General features: G+C 44.8%; 1 protein-coding gene across 4 annotated transcripts in view; it reads left to right on the top strand.

Annotated features, from left to right (window-relative positions):
- Positions 1-24,285, top strand: part of slc8a4b (solute carrier family 8 member 4b) — a 204,332-nt gene that overhangs the window by 80,811 nt on the left and 99,236 nt on the right. For all 4 annotated transcript variants that reach the window (XM_015946551.3, XM_015946547.3, XM_015946548.3 and 1 more), the window contains one exon: positions 18,525-18,737. In XM_015946551.3, the coding sequence (XP_015802037.1) occupies positions 18,584-18,737 (154 nt within the window). In that variant the 5' untranslated portion in view covers positions 18,525-18,583. The remainder of the gene's footprint in view (positions 1-18,524; positions 18,738-24,285) is intronic.

Genomic DNA, 24,285 nt, shown 5'->3' with positions numbered 1-24,285 from the left:
ATGTCATTTAACCCTTGGACATCTGTGTGTGTGTGTGTGTGTGTGTGTGTGTGTGTGTGTGTGTGTGTGTGTGTGTGTGAGATTCACGCAGTGAAGCTCAACTGAGCTGATATGAATTGACAGCTGCTGTCAGTGCTGTTGCTGCTTCCAGTAAACCCGTGGAAGCTTGTGTCTGCTTCAGAGTGGGACTGAATGTGTGTTTACTGTCTGCCTTCATCTCATCTTCTAGCATTTGTATTTATGCAACACCTTCCTAAATCACAGTTTAGACAAATGCAGCATCTCCAGACATTAACTTCAGCTTGACCCATCCATGTCATGACAGGAAACTTCCAGTGCTTTATGCCTGAACAGGTGCAAAGGCCTCAGCTCACCTTGCTGTTGGTTTTCTATAAAGATCAGGGGTCTCATTTATCAAACATCGCGTAGAATCCTTACTAAAACGTACTTAAGCTCAGCAAAAAAAATGTACTTACGCCAAGTAGGTTTGTGATCTATCAAACATGGAGTACGCACAGCTGCACGCAATCTCCGCTTCATAAATCAGAAACTATCTAGAATGTTTCTCAGCGGCATTTTAGTCACATCCCACCCTCACCACGCCCACTTACTGCCATAAATGGTCAATGCAAAGTGCCTTGTGGATCTCATGCATGTACATAAGCCGGCTGTTGCAGCACTCCGCCAACGACATGGCGACCGTAGATCAAGGCAGATCAAGGAAGTGCTATTTCACAAGCAGAAGTTGAGGTACCAGTGGGTGAGGTGGATAAATGAAAGGAAGTGCTTTTGCAAAACAAATAAGAGAAAATCCTTGAACCGTCACCTTATCGTGGTGGAGGAGTTTGAGTGCCCTAATGATCCTAGGAGCTATGTTGTCTGGGGCACTTAGTGCCCCTGGTAGGGTCTCCCATGACAAATTGGTCTTAGGTGAAGGGTGAGACAAAGAACGGTTCGAAGGATCTTTCATGGCGGTTAAAATGAAGAGTCGGAGTACCCGGCCCGGAGGGTTACCGGGGTCCCACCCTGGAGCCAGGCCTGGGGTTGGGGCCCGTGAGCGAGCGCCTGGTGGCCGGGCTTTCGCCCATGGGGCCCGGCCGGGCCCAGCCCGAACCGGATACATGGGCTCGTCCAACTGTGGACCCACCACCCGCAGGAGGAACATGAAGGGTCCGGTGCAATGCGAATCGGGTGGCAGACCAAGGCGGGAGCCTTGGCGGTCCAATCCCCGGACAAGAAAACTAGTTTTTGGGACATGGAACGTCACCTCGCTGGCGGGGAAGGAGCCGGAGCTTGTGGCAGAGGTTGAGCGGTACCGGCTAGATATAGTCGGACTCACCTCGACACATTGCATTGGCTCTGGAACCCGAGACCTGGAGAGGGGTTGGACACTCTACTTTGCTGGAGTTGCTCCGGGTGAGAGGCGGAGGGCTGGGGTTGGCTTTTTGTTAGCTCCGAGACTCTCTGCCTGTGTGTTGGGGTTTACCCCGGGGGACAAGAGGGTAGCTTCCTTGCGCCTTCGGGTCGGGGAACGGGTCCTGACTGTTGTTTGTGCTTATGGGCCAAATATCAGTTCAGAGTACCCACCCTTTTTGGAGTCCCTGGGACAAGTGCTAGATAGTGCTCCATCAGGGGACTCCATTGTCCTGCTGGGGGACTTCAATGCTCACGTGGGCAATGACAGCTTGACCTGGAGGGGTGTGATTGGGAGGAACGGCCCACCTAATCTGAACTCGAGCGGTGTTTTGTTATTGGACTTCTGTGCAAGCCGCAGTTTGGCCATAACGAACACCATGTTCGAACATAAGGATGCCCACCGGTACACTTGGTACCAGGGCAGCCTAGGTCACAGGTCGATGATAGATTTTGTAGTCGTATCATCTGACCTGCGGCCGTATGTTTTGGACACCCGAGTGAAGAGAGGGGCGGAGCTGTCAACTGATCACCACCTGGTGGTGAGTTGGATCAGATGGCAAGGGAACATGCCGCGTAGACCTGGCAGACCCAAACGCATAGTGAGGGTCTGCTGGGAACGCCTGGCAGAAGAACCTGTCAAGACGGTCTTCAACTCCCACCTCCGGCAGAGCTTTGACCACGTCCCGAGAGCAGTGGGGGACATTGAGTCCGAGTGGGCCTTGTTCCACTCTGCGATTGTCGAGGCGGCTGTTGCTAGCTGTGGCCGTAAGGTGGCCGGTGCCAGTCGTGGTGGCAACCCCCGTACCCGCTGGTGGACACCAGAGGTTCGGGGAGCCGTCAGGCTGAAGAAGGAGGCCTACAGGGCGTGGCTGGTCTGTGGGTCTCCGGAGGCAGCAGACAGGTACCGGATAGCCAAGCGGGGTGCAGCAGTGGCAGTTGCCGAGGCAAAATCTCGGGCGTGGGAGGAGTTTGGTGAGGCCATGGAGAAAGACTATCGATCGGCTCCAAAGAGGTTCTGGCAAACTGTCCGGCGCCTCAGGAGAGGAAGGCAGCAACTCGCTCACACTGTTTACAGTGGGGATGGGGAGCTGCTGACGTCAACTGAGGCTATAGTCGGACGGTGGAAGGAATACTTTGAGGAGCTCCTCAATCCCACCAATGCGCATTCCGAGGAGGAACCAGAGCTGGGAGGCCTGGGGATGGACTGTCCGATCTCGGGGGCAGAAGTTGCTGAGGTAGTCAAACAACTACACAGCGGCGGAGCCCCGGGGGCGGATGAGGTTCGTCCTGGGTATCTCAAGGCTATGGATGTTGTAGGGCTGTCATGGTTGACACGTCTCTACAACATTGCGTGGTCATCGGGGGCAGTTCCTAGGGAGTGGCAGACCGGGGTGGTGGTCCCCATCTTTAAGAAGGGTGACCTGAGGGTGTGTTCCAACTATAGGGGGATCACACTCCTCAGCCTCCCTGGAAAGGTCTACGCCAAGGTACTGGAGAGGAGGGTCCGATCGATAGTTGAATCTCAGATAGAGGAGGAGCAATGTGGTTTTCGTCCTGGCCGTGGAACTGTGGACCAGCTCTATACCCTTGCAAGGGTGATGGAGGGGGCATGGGAGTTTGCCCAACCAATCCACATGTGTTTTGTGGATTTGGAGAAGGCTTATGACCGTGTCCCCAGGGGCACCCTGTGGGGGACGCTCCAGGAGTATGGGGTGGGTGGCTTTCTGTTAAGGGCCATTCAGTCCCTTTACCAGAGGAGTGTGAGTTTGGTCCGCATAGCCGGTAGTAAGTCGGACCTGTTCCCAGTGAGGGTTGGACTCCGCCAGGGCTGCCCTTTGTCACCGGTTCTGTTCATCACTTTTATGGACAGAATTTCTAGACGCAGCCGTGGTGTGGAGTGTGTCGAGTTTGGTGGCAGGAGAATCTCGTCTCTGCTTTTTGCGGATGATGTGGTCCTCCTAGCTTCATCCAGCTCTGACCTTCAGCTCTTGCTGGGTAGGTTCGCGGCCGAATGTGAAGCGGCTGGGATGAGGATCAGCACCTCCAAATCTGAGACCATGGTTCTCGACCGGAAAAGGGTGGCTTGCCACCTCCGGGTCGGGGGAGAGGTCCTACCTCAAGTGGAGGAGTTTAAGTATCTCGGGGTCTTGTTCACGAGTGAGGGTAGGAGGGATCGGGAGATCGACAGGCGGATTGGTTCGGCGTCTGCAGTGATGCGGACGCTGAGCCGATCTGTCGTGGGGAAGAGGGAGCTGAGCCAGAAAGCCAGGCTCTCGATTTACCGGTCGATCTACGTCCCAATCCTCACCTATGGTCATGAGCTTTGGGTAATGACCGAAAGAACGAGATCGCGGATACAAGCGGCCGAAATGAGTTTCCTCCGTAGGGTGGCCGGGCTCAGCCTTAGAGATAGGGTGAGGAGCTCGGACATTCGGGAGGGACTCGGAGTAGAACCGCTGCTCCTCCGGATCGAAAGGAGCCAGTTGAGGTGGTTTGGGCATCTGGTCAGGATGCCTCCTGGACGCCTCCCCGGGGAGGTGTTTCGGGCATGTCCTGCCGGCAGAAGGCCCCCGGGTCGACCCAGGACACGTTGGAGAGGTTACATCTCCAATCTGGTCCGGGAACGCCTTGGGGTCCTGCCGGAGGAGCTGGTGGACAAGACCGGGGAGAGGACGGCCTGGAGCTCCCTAGTTGGGATGCTGCCCCCGCGACCCGGACCCGGATAAGCGGAGGAAGACGAGACGAGACGAGACGAATAAGAGAAAATCCACAGAGTGGCACAGCGTTGCTGAAGCCGTCAATGCTGAGTTCTTCAGAGAGATCTGTGGTGGATATAAAAAAATGATCCAATCAAGATTCGACCCCCAGACTCCCGGGTGAAAGTCACGCACGCTAACGAGTCAGCCAAACAGAGATCTCCCTTGTCCAAGTAGCCAGGGCGCATCATCAATCGGGTCACAGTGACAGGACACACACACACACACACACACACACACACACACACACACACACACACACACACACACACACACACACACTGTCACAGATGCATGACATTCTGTCAATCTGTCCCCCTGCTGATATTCTGCATTCCGTATTCTACGCTTCAGGCTGTGTGTGTGTGTGTGTGTGTGTGTGTGTGTGTGTGTGCGTGCGTGTGCGCACGTGTGTGTGTGTGCGTGTGGGGGGTCTTGTTCTGTGTGAAAACGAAGCGGTACAAGTGATAATGCTGCAGGATTTCATAATTGTATCTTCTCAGCAGCAGCACTGCAGGTGCTCTCCATGTCCAACATGTGTGTAAGCCAAGTCCTTAGTCAACTTAAAGTTGCGCACATTTTTCCGCTAAGTTTTCTTTCATGAATCCCAAAGTTTACGTGGAAAGTTGCTTACGCAGTTTTCCGACCCTGTTTTGTGCGTGAGCAAGCTTGACAAATGAGGCCCCACCTCACATCAATTGTGTTTGTGTGTAAAAGATATGCTTTTTGAACAACCTCAGTCTGAAGAAACAGAATATTATTTTGACTGGACTCACAAGCTGTTTGTACAATTGAGGCTAAAACTAAAGCAAAATAAAACTAATCTGGATAGATAGTATGAAAGCTATACTAGAAATATTTTAGACACTTTAGAATGAAGTCTGAAGTTTACTGAGATTGTTTCAGATAGTTTTTCTTTACCTGATTGCCTAAGTCGTCCAGCTTTTGTCTGTGGGGCAAAACCAACAATTAATATATGTCACAATACAGGGGAGATGATACTATACTTATCACAATACAGGGGAGATGATACTATACTTATCACAATACAGGGGAGATGACATGATACTTATCACAATACAGGGGAGATGATACTATACTTATCACAATACAGGGGAGACGATGCAATACTTATCACAATACAGGGGAGACGATGCAATACTTATCACAATACAGGGGAGACAATACAATACTTATCACAATACAGGGGAGATGATACTATACTTATCACAATACAGGGGAGATGACATGATACTTATCACAATACAGGGGAGATGATACTATACTTATCACAATACAGGGGAGACGATGCAATACTTATCACAATACAGGGGAGACGATGCAATACTTATCACAATACAGGGGAGACGATGCAATACTTATCACAATACAGGGGAGACGATGCAATACTTATCACAATACAGGGGAGACAATACAATACTTATCACAATACGGGGAGACGATGCAATACTTATCTCAATACAGGGGAGACGATACAATACTTATCACAATACGGGGAGACGATGCAATACTTATCACAATACAGGGGAGACGATGCAATACTTATCACAATACAGGGGAGACAATACAATACTTATCACAATACGGGGAGACGATGCAATACTTGTCACAATACAGGGGAGACGATACAATACTTATCACAATACGGGGAGACGATGCAATACTTATCACAATACAGGGGAGATGATACTATACTTATCACAATACAGGGGAGATGATACTATACTTATCTCAATACAGGGGAGACGATGCAATACTTATCTCAATACAGGGGAGACGATGCAATACTTATCACAATACAGGGGAGATGACATGATACTTATCACAATACAGGGGAGACGATACAATACTTATCACAATACGGGGAGACGATGCAATACTTATCACAATACAGGGGAGACGATGCAATACTTATCACAATACAGGGGAGACGATACAATACTTATCACAATACGGGGAGACGATGCAATACTTATCTCAATACAGGGGAGACGATGCAATACTTATCTCAATACAGGGGAGACGATGCAATACTTATCACAATACAGGGGGGATGACATGATACTTATCACAATACAAGGGAGACGATACGATACTTATCACAATACAGGGGAGATGACACAATACTTATCACAATACAGGGGAGACGATACAATACTTATCACAATACAGGGGAGACGATGCAATACTTATCTCAATACAGGGGAGACGATGCAATACTTATCTCAATACAGGGGAGACGATGCAATACTTATCACAATACAGGGGAGACGATACAATACTTATCACAATACAGGGGAGACGATGCAATACTTATCTCAATACAGGGGAGACGGTGCAATACTTATCTCAATACAGGGGAGACGATGCAATACTTATCACAATACAGGGGAGATGACATGATACTTATCACAATACAAGGGAGACGATACGATACTTATCACAATACAGGGGAGATGACACAATACTTATCACAATACAGGGGAGACGATGCAATACTTATCACAATACAGGGGAGATGATACTATACTTATCACCATACAGGGGAGACGATGCAATACTTATGACAATACGGGGAGACGATGCAATACTTATCACAATACAGGGGAGACGATGCAATACTTATCACAATACAGGGGAGACGATACAATACTTATCACAATACGGGGAGACAATGCAATACTTATCTCAATACAGGGGAGACGATGCAATACTTATCTCAATACAGGGGAGACGATGCAATACTTATCACAATACAGGGGAGATGACATGATACTTATCACAATACAGGGGAGACGATGCAATACTTATCACAATACAGGGGAGACGATACAATACTTATCACAATACAGGGGAGACGATGCAATACTTATCTCAATACAGGGGAGACGATGCAATACTTATCTCAATACAGGGGAGACGATGCAATACTTATCACAATACAGGGGAGATGACATGATACTTATCACAATACAAGGGAGACGATACGATACTTATCACAATACAGGGGAGATGACACAATACTTATCACAATACAGGGGAGACGATGCAATACTTATCACAATACAGGGGAGATGATACTATACTTATCACCATACAGGGGAGACGATGCAATACTTATCACAATACAGGGGAGATGATACTATACTTATCACAATACAGGGGAGACGATGCAATACTTATCACAATACAGGGGAGACGATGCAATACTTATCACAATACAGGGGAGACGATGCAATACTTATCACAATACAGGTGAGATGATACTATACTTATCACAATACAGGGGAGACGATGCAATACTTATCACAATACAGGGGAGATGACATGATACTTATCACAATACAAGGGAGACGATACGATACTTATCACAATACAGGGGAGATGACACAATACTTATCACAATACAGGGGTGACGATACCAAACTTATCACAATACAGGGGAGACAATGCAATACTTATCACAATACAGGGGAGACGATACAATACTTATCACAATACAGGGGAGACGATGCAATACTTATCACAATACAGGGGAGATGACATGATACTTATCACAATACAAGGGAGACAATACCGTACTTATCACAATACAGGGGAGATGATACTATACTTATCACAATACAGGGGAGACGATGCAATACTTATCACAATACAGGGGAGATGACACAATACTTATCACAATACAGGGGTGACGATACCATACTTATCACAATACAGGGGAGATGATACTTTACTTATCACAATACAGGGGAGACGATGCAATACTTATCACAATACAGGGGAGATGACATGATTAGGGCTGCAGCTATCGAATATTTTTGTAATCGAGTACTCTATCGAATCTTTTTTTCGATTAATCGAGTACTCTAATAAATTACCCTTTTGTGTTTGTAAACCTTTATATCATATATTGATGAGCCAAGATGGCGCCGAGTATGGCTGCCTCGTCGCGAGCTCCACCAAGTTCCAACATTACACGCTCCATACTGTACATTAATGCCACTGTTTTGCACATACCAACCTCTGTACATTTTATATCTCTTATCTTATTGTTTACTTTATTCATTTGTATACTTAGATTAGCCATTTTTATATTTTACTTGTTTTTACATTACTGTATTTTTGCACAACTCTATTGCTGTGAAGCTCGCACACAAGAATTTCACTCGCATGTACTGTACCATTGTACCTGCACATGTGACGTGACAATAAAAGTGATTTGATATCAAATAGCATGTTATAATTATGAAAGACCTCTTAAAATGAGCAAGCAATTGCCAGTTATTCAAGTTTTATTCAAAATTAGTTTGCATAACTTCAGCACTTCAACTTTACTTCACAGTAAACAAATGCCTGTGCAAAAAATAAGTAAACCTGAGCCAATTTTCCCCTCGTGCGAGAATCTGCTAGCCTGCAAGTCAGACAAAAACTAGGAGGATAACGCTGCGAGCGGCTGCGGCCCAAACAGAACCAGAACCGCTCACGGCGCAAACAGCTCGCCGGCTGTTTCCCTATTAACGGACGTCCGTTTTAATTTCCACACTTTTTTTCTCACACTAACAAGGATTGCCAAAAGCATGTTTGCTGTGGTTTTGTCAAATTATACTGATCACAAAACATTTATTTACTTTCTTTCGTTTTCCTCCGCCACTCATAAATACCCGTGTCCTCCTGCAGAAACCCCGAGGGACAACAGACATCAATAACACAATAAAAAGTCCGACGTGTTGTGTAAAAACTGCTATTTTTAGCACATTTTAAGTCCGATGTGTTGCTACCAGATGTACGGTGTGAGCTGAAACTGAGTGCTACAAACGAAAAAGTCGCAGAGTCCGCAGAATATATAGAAAAACAGACTAAAAAGCATTATCTTGTAGAGGCTCCGAGTCCGCTTGCAGAAGTGACATTTACAGGTGCTGCAGCACGGAGGATGTGGTGTTGTGCTAGGCTAAATCCATTTTACAGTATTTATAATTATACTGGACTACGTTTTCCACCTTACGACGTGAAAAATGGTTCCACAACTTTGACATTTTCTGTCTTTTTCGCACTCCACCGGGGTTCAAGTTATCCGCCATGGCTTAAGAGAAAGTTAAGTTATATTCGCTACTCGCGTGTGCATTCAGTCCAGTGGGCATGTGCGTCACTTATTTCGGTCCGGGTGAAACATGACCCCGGGCGATTGCAAAGCCATGAATTAATTAAATATGAATTAAACGAATCCTCGAGGCAGAGAATGTGACTCGAGGATTTTTTGTACTCGAATTATTCGAGGTACTCGAGGAATCGTTTCAGCTCTAGACATGATACTTATCACAATACAAGGGAGACGATACGATACTTATCACAATACAGGGGAGATGACACAATACTTATCACAATACAAGGGAGACGATACAATACTTATCACAATACAGGGGAGACGACGCAATACTTATCACAATACAGGGGAGATGACATGATACTTATCACAATACAGGGGAGACGATACGATACTTATCACAATACAGGGGAGATGGCACAATACTTATCACAATACAGGGGAGACGATACAATACTTATCACAATACAGGGGAGACGATGCAATACTTATCTCAATACAGGGGAGACGATGCAATACTTATCTCAATACAGGGGAGACGACGCAATACTTATCACCATACAGGGGAGACGATGCAATACTTATCACAATACGGGGAGACGATGCAATACTTATCACAATACAGGGGAGACGATGCAATACTTATCACAATACAGGGGAGACGATACAATACTCATCACAATACGGGGAGACAATGCAATACTTATCTCAATACAGGGGAGACGATGCAATACTTATCTCAATACAGGGGAGACGATGCAATACTTATCACAATACAGGGGAGATGACATGATACTTATCACAATACAGGGGAGACGATGCAATACTTATCACAATACAGGGGAGACGATACAATACTTATCACAATACAGGGGAGACGATGCAATACTTATCTCAATACAGGGGAGACGATGCAATACTTATCTCAATACAGGGGAGACGATGCAATACTTATCACAATACAGGGGAGATGACATGATACTTATCACAATACAAGGGAGACGATACGATACTTATCACAATACAGGGGAGATGACACAATACTTATCACAATACAGGGGAGACGATGCAATACTTATCACAATACAGGGGAGATGATACTATACTTATCACCATACAGGGGAGACGATGCAATACTTATCACAATACAGGGGAGATGATACTATACTTATCACAATACAGGGGAGACGATGCAATACTTATCACAATACAGGGGAGACGATGCAATACTTATCACAATACAGGGGAGACGATGCAATACTTATCACAATACAGGTGAGATGATACTATACTTATCACAATACAGGGGAGACGATGCAATACTTATCACAATACAGGGGAGATGACATGATACTTATCACAATACAAGGGAGACGATACGATACTTATCACAATACAGGGGAGATGACACAATACTTATCACAATACAGGGGTGACGATACCAAACTTATCACAATACAGGGGAGACAATGCAATACTTATCACAATACAGGGGAGACGATACAATACTTATCACAATACAGGGGAGACGATGCAATACTTATCACAATACAGGGGAGATGACATGATACTTATCACAATACAAGGGAGACAATACCGTACTTATCACAATACAGGGGAGATGATACTATACTTATCACAATACAGGGGAGACGATGCAATACTTATCACAATACAGGGGAGATGACACAATACTTATCACAATACAGGGGTGACGATACCATACTTATCACAATACAGGGGAGATGATACTTTACTTATCACAATACAGGGGAGACGATGCAATACTTATCACAATACAGGGGAGATGACATGATTAGGGCTGCAGCTATCGAATATTTTTGTAATCGAGTACTCTATCGAATCTTTTTTTCGATTAATCGAGTACTCTAATAAATTACCCTTTTGTGTTTGTAAACCTTTATATCATATATTGATGAGCCAAGATGGCGCCGAGTATGGCTGCCTCGTCGCGAGCTCCACCAAGTTCCAACATTACACGCTCCATACTGTACATTAATGCCACTGTTTTGCACATACCAACCTCTGTACATTTTATATCTCTTATCTTATTGTTTACTTTATTCATTTGTATACTTAGATTAGCCATTTTTATATTTTACTTGTTTTTACATTACTGTATTTTTGCACAACTCTATTGCTGTGAAGCTCGCACACAAGAATTTCACTCGCATGTACTGTACCATTGTACCTGCACATGTGACGTGACAATAAAAGTGATTTGATATCAAATAGCATGTTATAATTATGAAAGACCTCTTAAAATGAGCAAGCAATTGCCAGTTATTCAAGTTTTATTCAAAATTAGTTTGCATAACTTCAGCACTTCAACTTTACTTCACAGTAAACAAATGCCTGTGCAAAAAATAAGTAAACCTGAGCCAATTTTCCCCTCGTGCGAGAATCTGCTAGCCTGCAAGTCAGACAAAAACTAGGAGGATAACGCTGCGAGCGGCTGTGGCCCAAACAGAACCAGAACCGCTCACGGCGCAAACAGCTCGCCGGCTGTTTCCCTATTAACGGACGTCCGTTTTAATTTCCACACTTTTTTTCTCACACTAACAAGGATTGCCAAAAGCATGTTTGCTGTGGTTTTGTCAAATTATACTGATCACAAAACATTTATTTACTTTCTTTCGTTTTCCTCCGCCACTCATAAATACCCGTGTCCTCCTGCAGAAACCCCGAGGGACAACAGACATCAATAACACAATAAAAAGTCCGACGTGTTGTGTAAAAACTGCTATTTTTAGCACATTTTAAGTCCGATGTGTTGCTACCAGATGTACGGTGTGAGCTGAAACTGAGTGCTACAAACGAAAAAGTCGCAGAGTCCGCAGAATATATAGAAAAACAGACTAAAAAGCATTATCTTGTAGAGGCTCCGAGTCCGCTTGCAGAAGTGACATTTACAGGTGCTGCAGCACGGAGGATGTGGTGTTGTGCTAGGCTAAATCCATTTTACAGTATTTATAATTATACTGGACTACGTTTTCCACCTTACGACGTGAAAAATGGTTCCACAACTTTGACATTTTCTGTCTTTTTCGCACTCCACCGGGGTTCAAGTTATCCGCCATGGCTTAAGAGAAAGTTAAGTTATATTCGCTACTCGCGTGTGCATTCAGTCCAGTGGGCATGTGCGTCACTTATTTCGGTCCGGGTGAAACATGACCCCGGGCGATTGCAAAGCCATGAATTAATTAAATATGAATTAAACGAATCCTCGAGGCAGAGAATGTGACTCGAGGATTTTTTGTACTCGAATTATTCGAGGTACTCGAGGAATCGTTTCAGCTCTAGACATGATACTTATCACAATACAAGGGAGACGATACGATACTTATCACAATACAGGGGAGATGACACAATACTTATCACAATACAAGGGAGACGATACAATACTTATCACAATACAGGGGAGACGACGCAATACTTATCACAATACAGGGGAGATGACATGATACTTATCACAATACAGGGGAGACGATACGATACTTATCACAATACAGGGGAGATGACACAATACTTATCACAATACAGGGGAGACGATACGATACTTATCACAATACAAGGGAGACGATACGATACTTATCACAATACAGGGGAGATGACACAATACTTACCACAATACAGGGGTGACGATACCATACTTATCACAATACAGGGGAGATGACACAATACTTATCACAATACAGGGGAGACGATACGATACTTATCACAATACAGGGGAGATGACACAATACTTATCACAATACAGGGGAGACGATACGATACTTATCACAATACAGGGGAGATGACAATACTTATCACAATACAGGGGAGACGATACGATACTTATCACAATACAGGGGAGATGACACAATACTTATCACAATACAGGGGAGACAATATGATACTTATCACAATACGGGGAGATGACACGATACTTATCGCAATACAGGGGAGATAATATGATACTTATCACAGTACACTGTTTTAAAACGTTGATTCCGTTTCATAACACGAAGTATCTCAATATTTCAGTGTATTAATATTTTCTTACGTCTTTACCGACATATTGAACTTATCATTGAAACTAAAATGTACCAGGTGCCCCCTAGTGGCTGGCTACAGTACAATTTTTAAGTTCCGTCTATCATCTAACATCTGCATTTGTAAATCTGTAGCTCTTAAACAACATGATGAGTTTGCTGAACCTTCAGTCCCACATCACGAGTGGCTCCTGAAATAAATCATGGCTGCTCCTTTAAACTGTATGTTGTAGCTTCATTTTTCAACACCAGAAGGAAGTGGCGCCTCCTGTTCCACCTTTATTTCATATCTAAGACTTCAGTGTGGCTTTTGACTCTGATTAACTTCCAAGATACACAGAACTGCAGTTTTTACAACTTCCTCATTGGCTTGAGCTTTCAGTCCTCAAACATCTCCACAAAAATAAGAGTTTTCTCTAATTGGCTTCCGGTACGACATCAGAACAACCTCTAATCTGCTTAACTTTTCACTTACATTTATAACGAGGCATCTTTCTTTCATGCATGCTTGTAAATGGTTAAAACGCTCTACTTAAGTGAGCCGCCAAAACTAAAGCCTCAGCTCAAAGAAGAGATAGCATAAGCTCTGAAGGATGAGACGGACAATCAGATGGAGCTTTACAGTACAATAATCTGTTTATTCTGTCTTAACCACTCTTTTTGGTTGGATATCATCTTTCTTTTATTTCTTTTCTTTATTTATTCATTTAAAGGGACTTTACGGAGTTTTGGATTTTTATGCTTGTGATCGCCCCCTCAGGCCAAAACTGTAACGGCAGCTTCAATAGTAGGCTCATGCACGAGGCGCGCATGCTGTACGTGCACACTCCTTAACGAAAATAACAACTGAGACAGTCCCTTGTGTGTGTGTGTGTGTGTGTGTGTGTGGCCTGGAGGACAGAGGACAGGAGAACGCACAGCTAATTAATTAAATAATGTGGTTCTGTACCTTTCTCTTCAGCACAGCCGACAAAGGTTTATGATGGGTCAGTCCTCCTGCATGCTCAGATCATTCCCTTCCCTTGCTTGAAAAATTGTTCCAAAATGAAAGTTGAACCCACACCTTTTTATCTGTGAATTCAATGCCGTTCGGCGAGTCTCAAATAAAAATTTGGGCATCTTACTGTAAAAAAATATACCATTAATGTAAAATAGAAACTCTAAAACAACTATATTCACATCCAGAATCGAACCCAGGTCTCCTACACAACAGCCCCAGGTGTTACTAGGTGAGCTATAGCTCCAGTGACATCTTCTGTATCTGTAACATTTATATCCTTGATGACAGCTGAAACAACATTCAAAGAACGGTTCGGAGGGCGATGCCTGAGCGTGAACGCGCATGAAGCAGCCTGCTCGACCCGAGCATCTCTCTTTTTCTGTGATTTTACAGAAAAACAGGCAATCACAGTAAAAATGCCAGGGCTCATTCTACAGGACCAGGGCATTGCAGGAGAACGTATGAAGAAGACATTTATTATTTCTATACATGTTTTGGCTGTCAAACTTCCATAATGCCCCTTTAACTTGTTTACTATTAAATACACATTGTTTCTCATAAATGAATGCTGTTTAAAAATTATTGATTTGGCCTGAGAGGGTGGGTTTGGAGTGTGCTTGTAAGGCATAGGAGCATGTAAATGGAGAAACTGGAAGGACTGAGGAGGAGGAAACAGATGAGCTTTGGGGTGGTGTGGTGGGGGTAGGGTGGGGGGGTGGGGGGTGGGGGTGATGAAGAGGAGTGATGAGTGAGGAGAGAACTGACTCCAATGCTGAAGTGACAGGTTGTCTGAGCAATGAGACCCTTGGAAAGCAGACGAGGACATGGGTCAGCAGCTCGATGCTAATGTCATGACAGATGACTAAGGGACTTGTGTGTGTGTGTGTGTGACAAAACAAAATCAGCTATTTCAGCACCACAAAAACAGACGAAACCTTTGGAAAAGTGTATTTCATGGTTGCGTGGTGAGTTTGATGTTTATTACGTGCTAACGTTGTTGCGTTAGTTCTTCTCCAAAGCCTCTAAAGTGTTCACAGCTGCCTGCACACAGAACACATCAGTCACCCAAGTGTGAAAACCCACACGTGAGACATCCAAGGCTGTTATCTCCACCGGGGAAAGGTTGAAATATTGAAAGATCAATTTGAAAACTCCTTTGAAACTTTCTCTCTGTGCTCTCACTGTTAAGATGTGGGTTAGCTTTGACCTCCCCTTTAAAAATGTGCTCAGTCCCACCAAAACACATCTGAGAGAGTTCTGTTTACTTTCTCAGGCGGTGGTTCTTTTTATCCAGACAAAAACAAGTTTTCTATATATCTGAGTGAAGGGGTCGACCATAAACAACAACATACCGCAAACACACAACCTCACACTGGTAGCTGATGATACGCTACTACTCAGGAAAAGTACTAAACATATAACCCAATGACAAGATGGTTTCCTGGCTGAAGGATGATGCATTTATCAGGTTCTGCTTCATTTGCTAAAAGACAACTTTCTCCTTTTATTCTTGACATGTCTGTTTGGACCACCCTCGATAGCCTCCCTCTTGTCTCAGCTCACGGTCTACTGTTGAGATCAGGAAGAAAGACAGGAAGTGAATGAAAAGTCATTCTTGGTCCAATGTTCTGTTTGAAAAACGATCAGTCTCTGAGTTTTTCATGCAGGCTCAATGTGGAGATAGTCTCCTACGCCTGCTTCCTGCATTAGCTTCTGATAGGAAACAGACAGGGGTGTGCTTGGATTAGAAAAGCCGAACACACGGTAAAGTAACATTCATGGACTCACCCATTTTGACTCACGACGGGGAAGGCTGTTGTTGGTTTAGCGTCCAGGAAACCGCAGAGAACGTCTTGGCTAGTAAAAGCTAACCATTAGCGTTAGCATCTCCACCACATTGTAGAACTCCTCCAGACTTGTGTTATTTGTGGAGATACACCATCAATGTTGCAAGTCAGTGGTAGAGTCATGTTGCTGTTAGCCTATCAGAGGCAAGATGTCTGAATATCAAAACTACTAACAACTCCAAGACTCCATATCCTGCTTTGATCACTGGACCTCAGGGACCTGCTGGGGGTGTAGGGACTAAGAAGATCACCAATGTAAGATGGTGCTTGTCCATGTAAGGCCCTATAGACCAGAACCAGGATCTTGAAATGAACCCTGAAGTTGACTGGCAGCCAGTGAAGCTGGAGGAGAAGCGGGGTGATGTGGGTGTGTTTGGAGGACTTGGTCAGAAGCCGAGCACAGGCATTCTGAACCACCTGTAGACGGTTCAGGGAGGTTTTGCTCAGACACGTGAAAAGAGAGTTACAGTAGTCTAAGCGTGAGGAGATGAAGGTGTGGAGAACTGTCTCAAGTTCAGAGCGAGACAGAATGGGACTCAGCTTAGCAACGTTCCTGAGATGGAAGAAGGAAGAGCGAACAAGAGAACTGACATGAGAATCCAGGGTGAGAGCTGGGTCAAAGGTCACGCCAAGATTCCTGACAGAAGGTTTGGTGTGAGAAGCAAGCTGACCAAGAAAGTCTCTGACTTTGGGAACCAGCTTGTCTGGGGCACAGATGAGGATCTCTGTCAGATCTCAGGTATAGAGCTGGTCCAGCGTTCCATGACCAGGACAAAAACCACATTGTTCCTCCTGAATTTGAGGTTCAGCAATCTATCGGAACCTCCTCTCCAGAACCTCTTAATAGACCTTACCGGGGAGGCTCAGGAGTGTGATCCCCCTGTAGTTGGAACACACCCTGCGGTCCCCCTTTTTAAATAGGAGAACCACCACCCCGGTCTGCCATTTCAGTGAAACTGGCCACTGCCCCGGATGTCCATGCGATATGGCAGTCAGCCAACACAGCCCTACAACATCCAGAGCCTTAAGACACTCTGGGCGGATCTCATCCACCCCTGGGCTCTGCCACCAGGGAGCTTTTTGACCCCTTCAGTGACCTCAGCACTAGAGATTGGAGAACCCAATCCCACAGAAAGACGTGCCAGTGAGATTGAGGAGGTCTTCAAAGTACTCTGCCCACTGATCCACAACGTCCTAAGTAGAGGTCAGCAGCACACCGTCCTGACTGGAGCACTGATTTCCCCTCCTGAGATGCCGGATGGTTGACCAGAATCTCCTCGAACTCCTCCCACGCCTGGGTTTTTGCCTTGGCATGCCGCAATCCACTTGACCTGCAGGTACCCATCGTCTGACTCTGGAGCCCCATAGGACTCTTTCTTCAGCTTAAAAGCATCCCTAACTGTTAGTGTCCACCAGCGGGTTCGTGGGTTGCCACCATGACAGGCACCGACAACCCTGTGGCTGCAGCTCTGGTTGGCCCACTCGGACTCAATGCTTCCCTCTAACAGGAGACTCCACCAGACGTTCCCAACAGACCCTCACAATTTGTTAGGGCCTGCCAGGTCTGACCGGCTTCCTCCCCACCATCGAAGCCATCTCACCACCACGTAGTGGTCAGCTGACAGCTCCGCCCTTCTCTTCACCCAAGTGTCCAAGACATGCAGCCGCAGATGAGACGAGACGACAAAAAAGTCGTCCATCAGGCTGCGGCCTGAGCAATCCTGGTGCCAAGAGCACATTTGGACACCTTTATATGTGAACATGGTGTTCATTATGAGTCCAGTAACAAAACGCCGCTCAGATTCAGATCAGGGGGGCCGTTCCTCCACCACACCTCTCACTGTCGTTGCCCACGTGAGCATCGAAGTCCCCCAGCAGAAGACTGAGGCTGTAATAAGAAGGTCCAGCTCCTATGAATCTAAATAAAAAGAAAATACTGGTTTATTTATGTTATTTCTGATGGTCTTTTCACCCAGTTTAATAAAAATGTCTCTATTAATTACAGTGAAAGCCCGGGGTGATGGTTGCTCCAGACGACCTCCAGCATTAGGCTGTAATTTGTGACTTTGTCACAGTAGTTCAGTGCAGGTCTGACATCATTTACTGCAACTCTAAAGAATCGTTCTCTTGGTTTCTTCCATGCTATGACCCGCTTTATTGACTTCATTGCTTTATTTTAACCTCGTGTCCTTGAGTGTGTCTCAAATCCCATTCCTCCTTCATTCTTTCCAGGAGAGTTGCTTTTATTAACTGGGGTTTTTTCTAGTAAGAGCGTGACAAAAGCATCAATGTTCCTGAACCTCTCCTCTCTGTGTCCACCTGCAGGTTCAGCCGACTGAGCCGATCCAGTAGAACTCATCAAAGGCCAAGCTGCATCATTTGAAATGGCTTCATCACTCATGCCTGAGCCTTCATCGTTCTCCTCCTCTTCCCCCCTCTTCATCCTCCTCTCCTTCCTCCTTCTGTTGTCCTGTTCTCCGTCAGCCCAGGCGAGTTCTTCAGAGAACTGTTCAGCAAGCGGAGATCCTTGTCAAGACGGTGGGTTGGACGATCAAGTCACACATTTAGTGTCACTCTTGGCTTTCCTGCACAAATTGTGGATCCAGTTAATGTTGCTGTTGAATAGTAATGCCATTTTTATGTGATTAAAGTCCAAATTTCAGTTAAATTAGCTTTGCAACTGTTGTTTTATTGTTTGAACTTGAAGGTTGTGAATTGTCAGTTGTATGAGAGAAAAATCTACAGGCTGAATCAATCAATCAAACAATCAAAGACACAATATTAATCCCAGAGTGAAATTAGGGTTCCAGTACACACAATTCAGAGATCAGACATACAGTGGGGCAAAAAGTATTTAGTCAGCCACCGATTGTGCAACTTCTCCCACTAAAAATGATGACAGAGGTCAGTAATTTTCATCATAGGTACACTTCAACTGTGAGAGACAGAATGTGAAAAAAAATACATGAATTCACATGGGAGGAGTTTTAAAGAATTTATTTGTAAATCAGGGTGGAAAATAAGTATTTGGTCAATAACAAAAATTCAACTCATTACTTTGTAATATAACCTTTGTTGGCAATAACAGAGGTCAAACGATTACTATAGGTCTTTACCAGGTTTGCACACACAGTAGCTGGTATTTTGGCCCATTCCTCCATGCAGATCTTCTCGAGAGCAGTGATGTTTTGGGGCTGTCGCCGAGCAACACGGACTTTCAACTCCGTCCACAGATTTTCTATGGGGTTGAGGTCTGGAGACTGGCTAGGCCACTCCAGGACTTTCAAATGCTTCTTACGGAGCCACTCCTTTGTTGCCCGGGTGGTGTGTTTGGGATCATTGTCGTGTTGGAAGACCCAGTCATGTTTCATCTTAAAAGCTCTCACTGATGGAAGGAGGTTTTGGCTCAGAATCTCACGATACATGGCCCCATTCATTCTGTCCTTAACACGGATCAGTCGTCCTGTCCCCTTAGCAGAAAAACAGCCCCAAAGCATGATGTTCCCACCCCCATGCTTCACAGTAGGTATGGTGTTCTTGGGATGCAACTCCGTATTCTTCTTCCTCCAAACACGACGGGTTGAGTTTATACCAGAGAGTTCTACTTTGGTTTCATCTGACCACATGACATTCTCCCAATCCTCTGCTGTATCATCCATGTGCTCTCCGGCAAACTTCAGACGGACCTGGACATGCACTGGCTTCAGCAGGGGAACACGTCTGGCACTGCAGGATTTGATTCCCTGCCGTTGTAGTGTGCTACTGATGGTGACCTTTGTTACTGTGGTCCCAGCTCTCTGCAGGTCATTCACCAGGTCCCCCCCGTGTGGTTCTGGGATTCTTGCTCACCGTTCTCATGATCATTTTGACCCCATGGGATGAGATATTGCGTGGAGCCCCAGATCGAGGGAGATTATCAGTGGTCTTGTATGTCTTCCATTTTCTGATAATTGCTCCCACAGTTGATTTTTTTCACACCAAGCTGCTTGCCTATTGTAGATTCACTCTTCCCAGTCTGGTGCAGGTCTACAATTCTTTTCCTGGTGTCCTTCGAAAGCTCTTTGGTCTTAGCCATAGTGGAGTTTGGAGTCTGACTGTTTGAGGCTGTGGACAGGTGTCTTTTATACAGATAATGAGTTCAAACAGGTGCCATTAAAACAGGTAACGAGTGGAGGACAGAAAAGCTTCTTAAAGAAAATGTTACAGGTCTGTGAGAGACAGAGATTTTCCTTATTTTCCACCCTGATTTACAAATAAATTCTTTAAAAATCCTGCCATGTGAATTCATGGATTTTTTTTCACATTCTGTCTCTCACAGTTCAAATGTACCTATGATGTAAATTACTGACCTCTGTCATCATTTTAAGTGGGAGAACTTGCACAATCGGTGGCTGACTAAATACTTTTTTGCCCCACTGTACATGGGCAAGACACATGACAAGAATTGGTGACTGTGGTCATTCGCAACCCTGAGTCGCGCTACCTTAATAGAGATCAGAGGGTTACCTGAAAAAAAGAGGCACTTCAGAGTTACCCTCCACTGGGAGGGCAGCTTTGCTCTGCAAAAAGAAACCTCAGACAGATATGCAACAGACTTCAGACAACACAACATAAGTGTCCCCTAGGTGGGGTGGTGGGTTGGAACTATCCCTACTCCAGTTCCTGAAGCCACGATGAAGCAGCACATGTCACCTCAGTGTGGATAGGGGGGAAGGAGCATTGAGGGTTGGAGGGTTGCAGTGACCCTGGACCGTTTCAGCGGCCTTCCCGCTGTCCCGCCCAGGCTGGGATAGGAGACAGAGTTGAGTTGCCATAGCGACGGCACATTCCACATATCTTCTGAGGGGGGAGTTTTCGTTGGAGCCTTGCAGGCTCAAGGACGCCAGATTCCAATTAGAAATTGTTTTGGGGCCAGGCAGAGATAATTTCCTCTCTGTATTACAGTTTGTTGGTCCTCAACCTCTCAAAATCCCAATAATGGACATAAATCTATCCCAGTCTGTGCTGATTTGCCCACTCTCTCCTTGATGGTATCCATCTTTTGTGCCAATGAATGAATCTCCGCCAAAGTCCCAAGCTTATGATTCATCTCGACAATTATGTGAGTCTGTGAATTCACAGCGCGGTGCAAACCATCTCTGAGCTTCGGGATCCGGCCAATATTCCTCGACAGCTCGTTGATTTTCCGGTAAGCCAGGTAGCCTCCAAGGCCAATGAGCAGGAAACCCGACACCAACACCACGAATATCCACACGTCTTCAGAGTCCTCCACAGACAGCTGGTCTGTACCGGAGGGGCATCCGGGAGCCCCTTCTTCCGTTCTCATCGTTGAAAAAATGTTATCAATCGCATTGAGAGACCAACTGACGAGATCCATTTTAGTGAATTTCAGTTTCCAGAAAAATGCAGCAGCAGCCGTGCACCCAGCACACACAGACAGACAACGGCCTTGAGGATAAGATATGGAGGAGAGGAGAAGAAAAGCGTCTGCTCCCTCCAAGAGCCGGAAGAATATGGAATAAGGAGCTAGAGAACCTCTTTAACCTGCAGTGTCTTTCAGTTAGAATACATCAGTTTATTCTAAGAGACTTCGTCCCATAACACCTGCTCAGGCTCTCAGGACAATCTCAATGCCCAGAAGAGACTCTCTCTCTGGTTAATCAGAGATCAGCTTCCAGGTTCCTGCTAAAACTGAATTTCCAGAAAGTAAAAAATCCTCAATTTTGAGATACTGAATATATTTTTAGTCTAAAATGAAAAACAGCACTACTTCAGATAAAGTAAATATTCCTAAATATGATCCAATTTAACGGTAAAAAAAAAAAATCTGACGGACGTAAAAAAAGTTCCTTGGTTAAAATTCTTAGAACTTGCTAATTAAGGTGGATAATTTTACTAGTTTTCAGATTTCCAAGCACCTTTTTCTCACCTCTGTGGCAGATTTCTTTTACTCAAAACAAGTACATTTGATCATATTTAAAGTGACAGTGTGTTTTTCCTGGCGATAGTGGGCAGTAGACGCCAAAATCATTGCAAACAGGCGGTATTTTGTGTTGGAGTAAGACCTTACCAACGCCCATCAGGGCCAAAAATCCTCGCGGAGTGCAAACTTGATCAAAATAACCGGAACATCATCACTGGCAACAAGTGAAGGAGTAAATGTGTAAAACAACATTATTTAAGAATGACAAAAGTTTTGTAACCGTTTGTTTTGAATCAGTAAATGCATTTTAACCTCACAGGCTCCCGTAGAAGGAAACATGGCATCTAACATGGCTTCGCCCAGAGACTTAAACCCACTCCCTTGTATTTTAGACCTGATTTTGTGCTTATGTTATGAAGCCACCAATGTTTTTCACCCACTGTGTGTCCTTTAATTCATTTTAAACAACCTTTTGGTGGATATTTCCAAAAATGAATGGTAAAAAACGACACACTGTCTCTTTAAGGATATGTAATGCTGTTTCTGCACTAGGGATGGGTACCTTTACATTTAAATCGATTCGGTACTAATTGCCGGTACCTAGGAATCGATACCGGTACTTAACGGTACCATTTTTCAATACTTTTGAGTGTTTAATATTTTAATTCTCTTTTATAATTAAATATATATTTTTCTCAATTTATAACAATATTTGATAAATATCACAATAAATAACATACAACTGTTTGTATTTTAACATCGTCCTTGTAGTTTTATAAGCTGATAATTAAACTGAAGCAAACATCTTTACTGTGAACTAAATTTACTGTGTATCTTCATTCCTTTTGCCGTCCTTTTTCATTTGATTTTTCCTACTGGGAAGTTAGAATTTACGAGGAGAAAGCGAACGCACCATTAGCTGATAACAATGGTGGCAATGGAAGCTAACATATCAAGCTAACGTTATCTTAAACAGTTTATTTAGCTGCTGGAGCAGATTAAAACGATGATGCCTCACACTTAGATCGTTGTCACTGGTTTCATCTTCACCCAATCACCCGTCACATTTAGTAAAGTGTAGCCAAACTTTAGAGCGCGTTCATGTTCTTCTAGTCGGGAATTCGGAGTTCCGAGGAGAAAGCGAACGCACCATTAGCTGATAACAATGGTGACAATGGAAGCTAACATATCAAGCTAACGTTATCTTAAACAGTTTATTTAGCTGCTGGAGCAGATTAAAACGATGATGCCTCACATTTAGATCGTTCTCGCTGGTTTCATCTTCACCCAATCACCTGTCGCATTTAGTAAAGAGAAGCCAAACTTTAGAGCGCGTTCATGTTCTTCTAGTCGGAAATTCAGAGTTCCGAGGAGAAAGCGAATGCACCATTAGCGAAACGGAAGCTAACATATCAAGCTAACATTATCTTAACAATTTTATTTACCTACCGGAGCAGATTAAGATGAGGATGTCTCACTTAGATCGTTGTCGCTGGTTTCATCATCACCCAGTTACCCATCACATTTAGTGAAGTGGACCCAAGCTTTAGCGTGCGTTCTTTCTACCATGCTGCTCTGTTTACAACTGGCTCGCAGCGACCGCCGACATAACGCTCTTGCGCATGCGCAGCTGTCTATGCAAGTTCTCGTTATGAAGGACGGGTACCGAAACGAGGCACCGTTTCAAATGACGTGAATCGGTGCTCATTCGGTACTATGGAATTTGGTCGGTACCTTAAAAAGTACCGAATTCGGTACCCATCGCTATTCTGCATATAACATTTTCTTGTTTTCAGACTAAAATAAGTGCACTGACATTGGAGAGATCTCCTCTCCTCTTTTACCTGTGGGTCCTCCTCCAGGGGCTGATCCTGTCTGACACCTGCAGCTGATGCTCTCTGTTACTGAGAACAGGCCTGCCTGCTGCAGGTGTTCTCTCATGAAAAAGTCTGAAGGGAAATGGTCTCCCTGCTTGCAGGAGCCCCAGTCTGAGTATTACTCCAATATAAAGGGCTCACGTTTGAATTTGTTTTTCTCCCAGAAGAGTTATTCCCTTTTATTTGTTTCCCCGGTGCAAACTGAAGCTTTCACTAGAATTTCCCAAAGCAGGCATTCTTTGATTGAAACTCGGTTTCTCACCAACTCCCAGTGTCGGTTTTACCA

This window comes from Nothobranchius furzeri, chromosome 14 (genome assembly GCF_043380555.1).
Source record: "Nothobranchius furzeri strain GRZ-AD chromosome 14, NfurGRZ-RIMD1, whole genome shotgun sequence".
Taxonomy (NCBI): Eukaryota; Metazoa; Chordata; class Actinopteri; order Cyprinodontiformes; family Nothobranchiidae; genus Nothobranchius; species Nothobranchius furzeri.
Note: the sequence above shows the minus strand (reverse complement) of the source record. Positions and strands in the feature narration are given on the sequence as shown.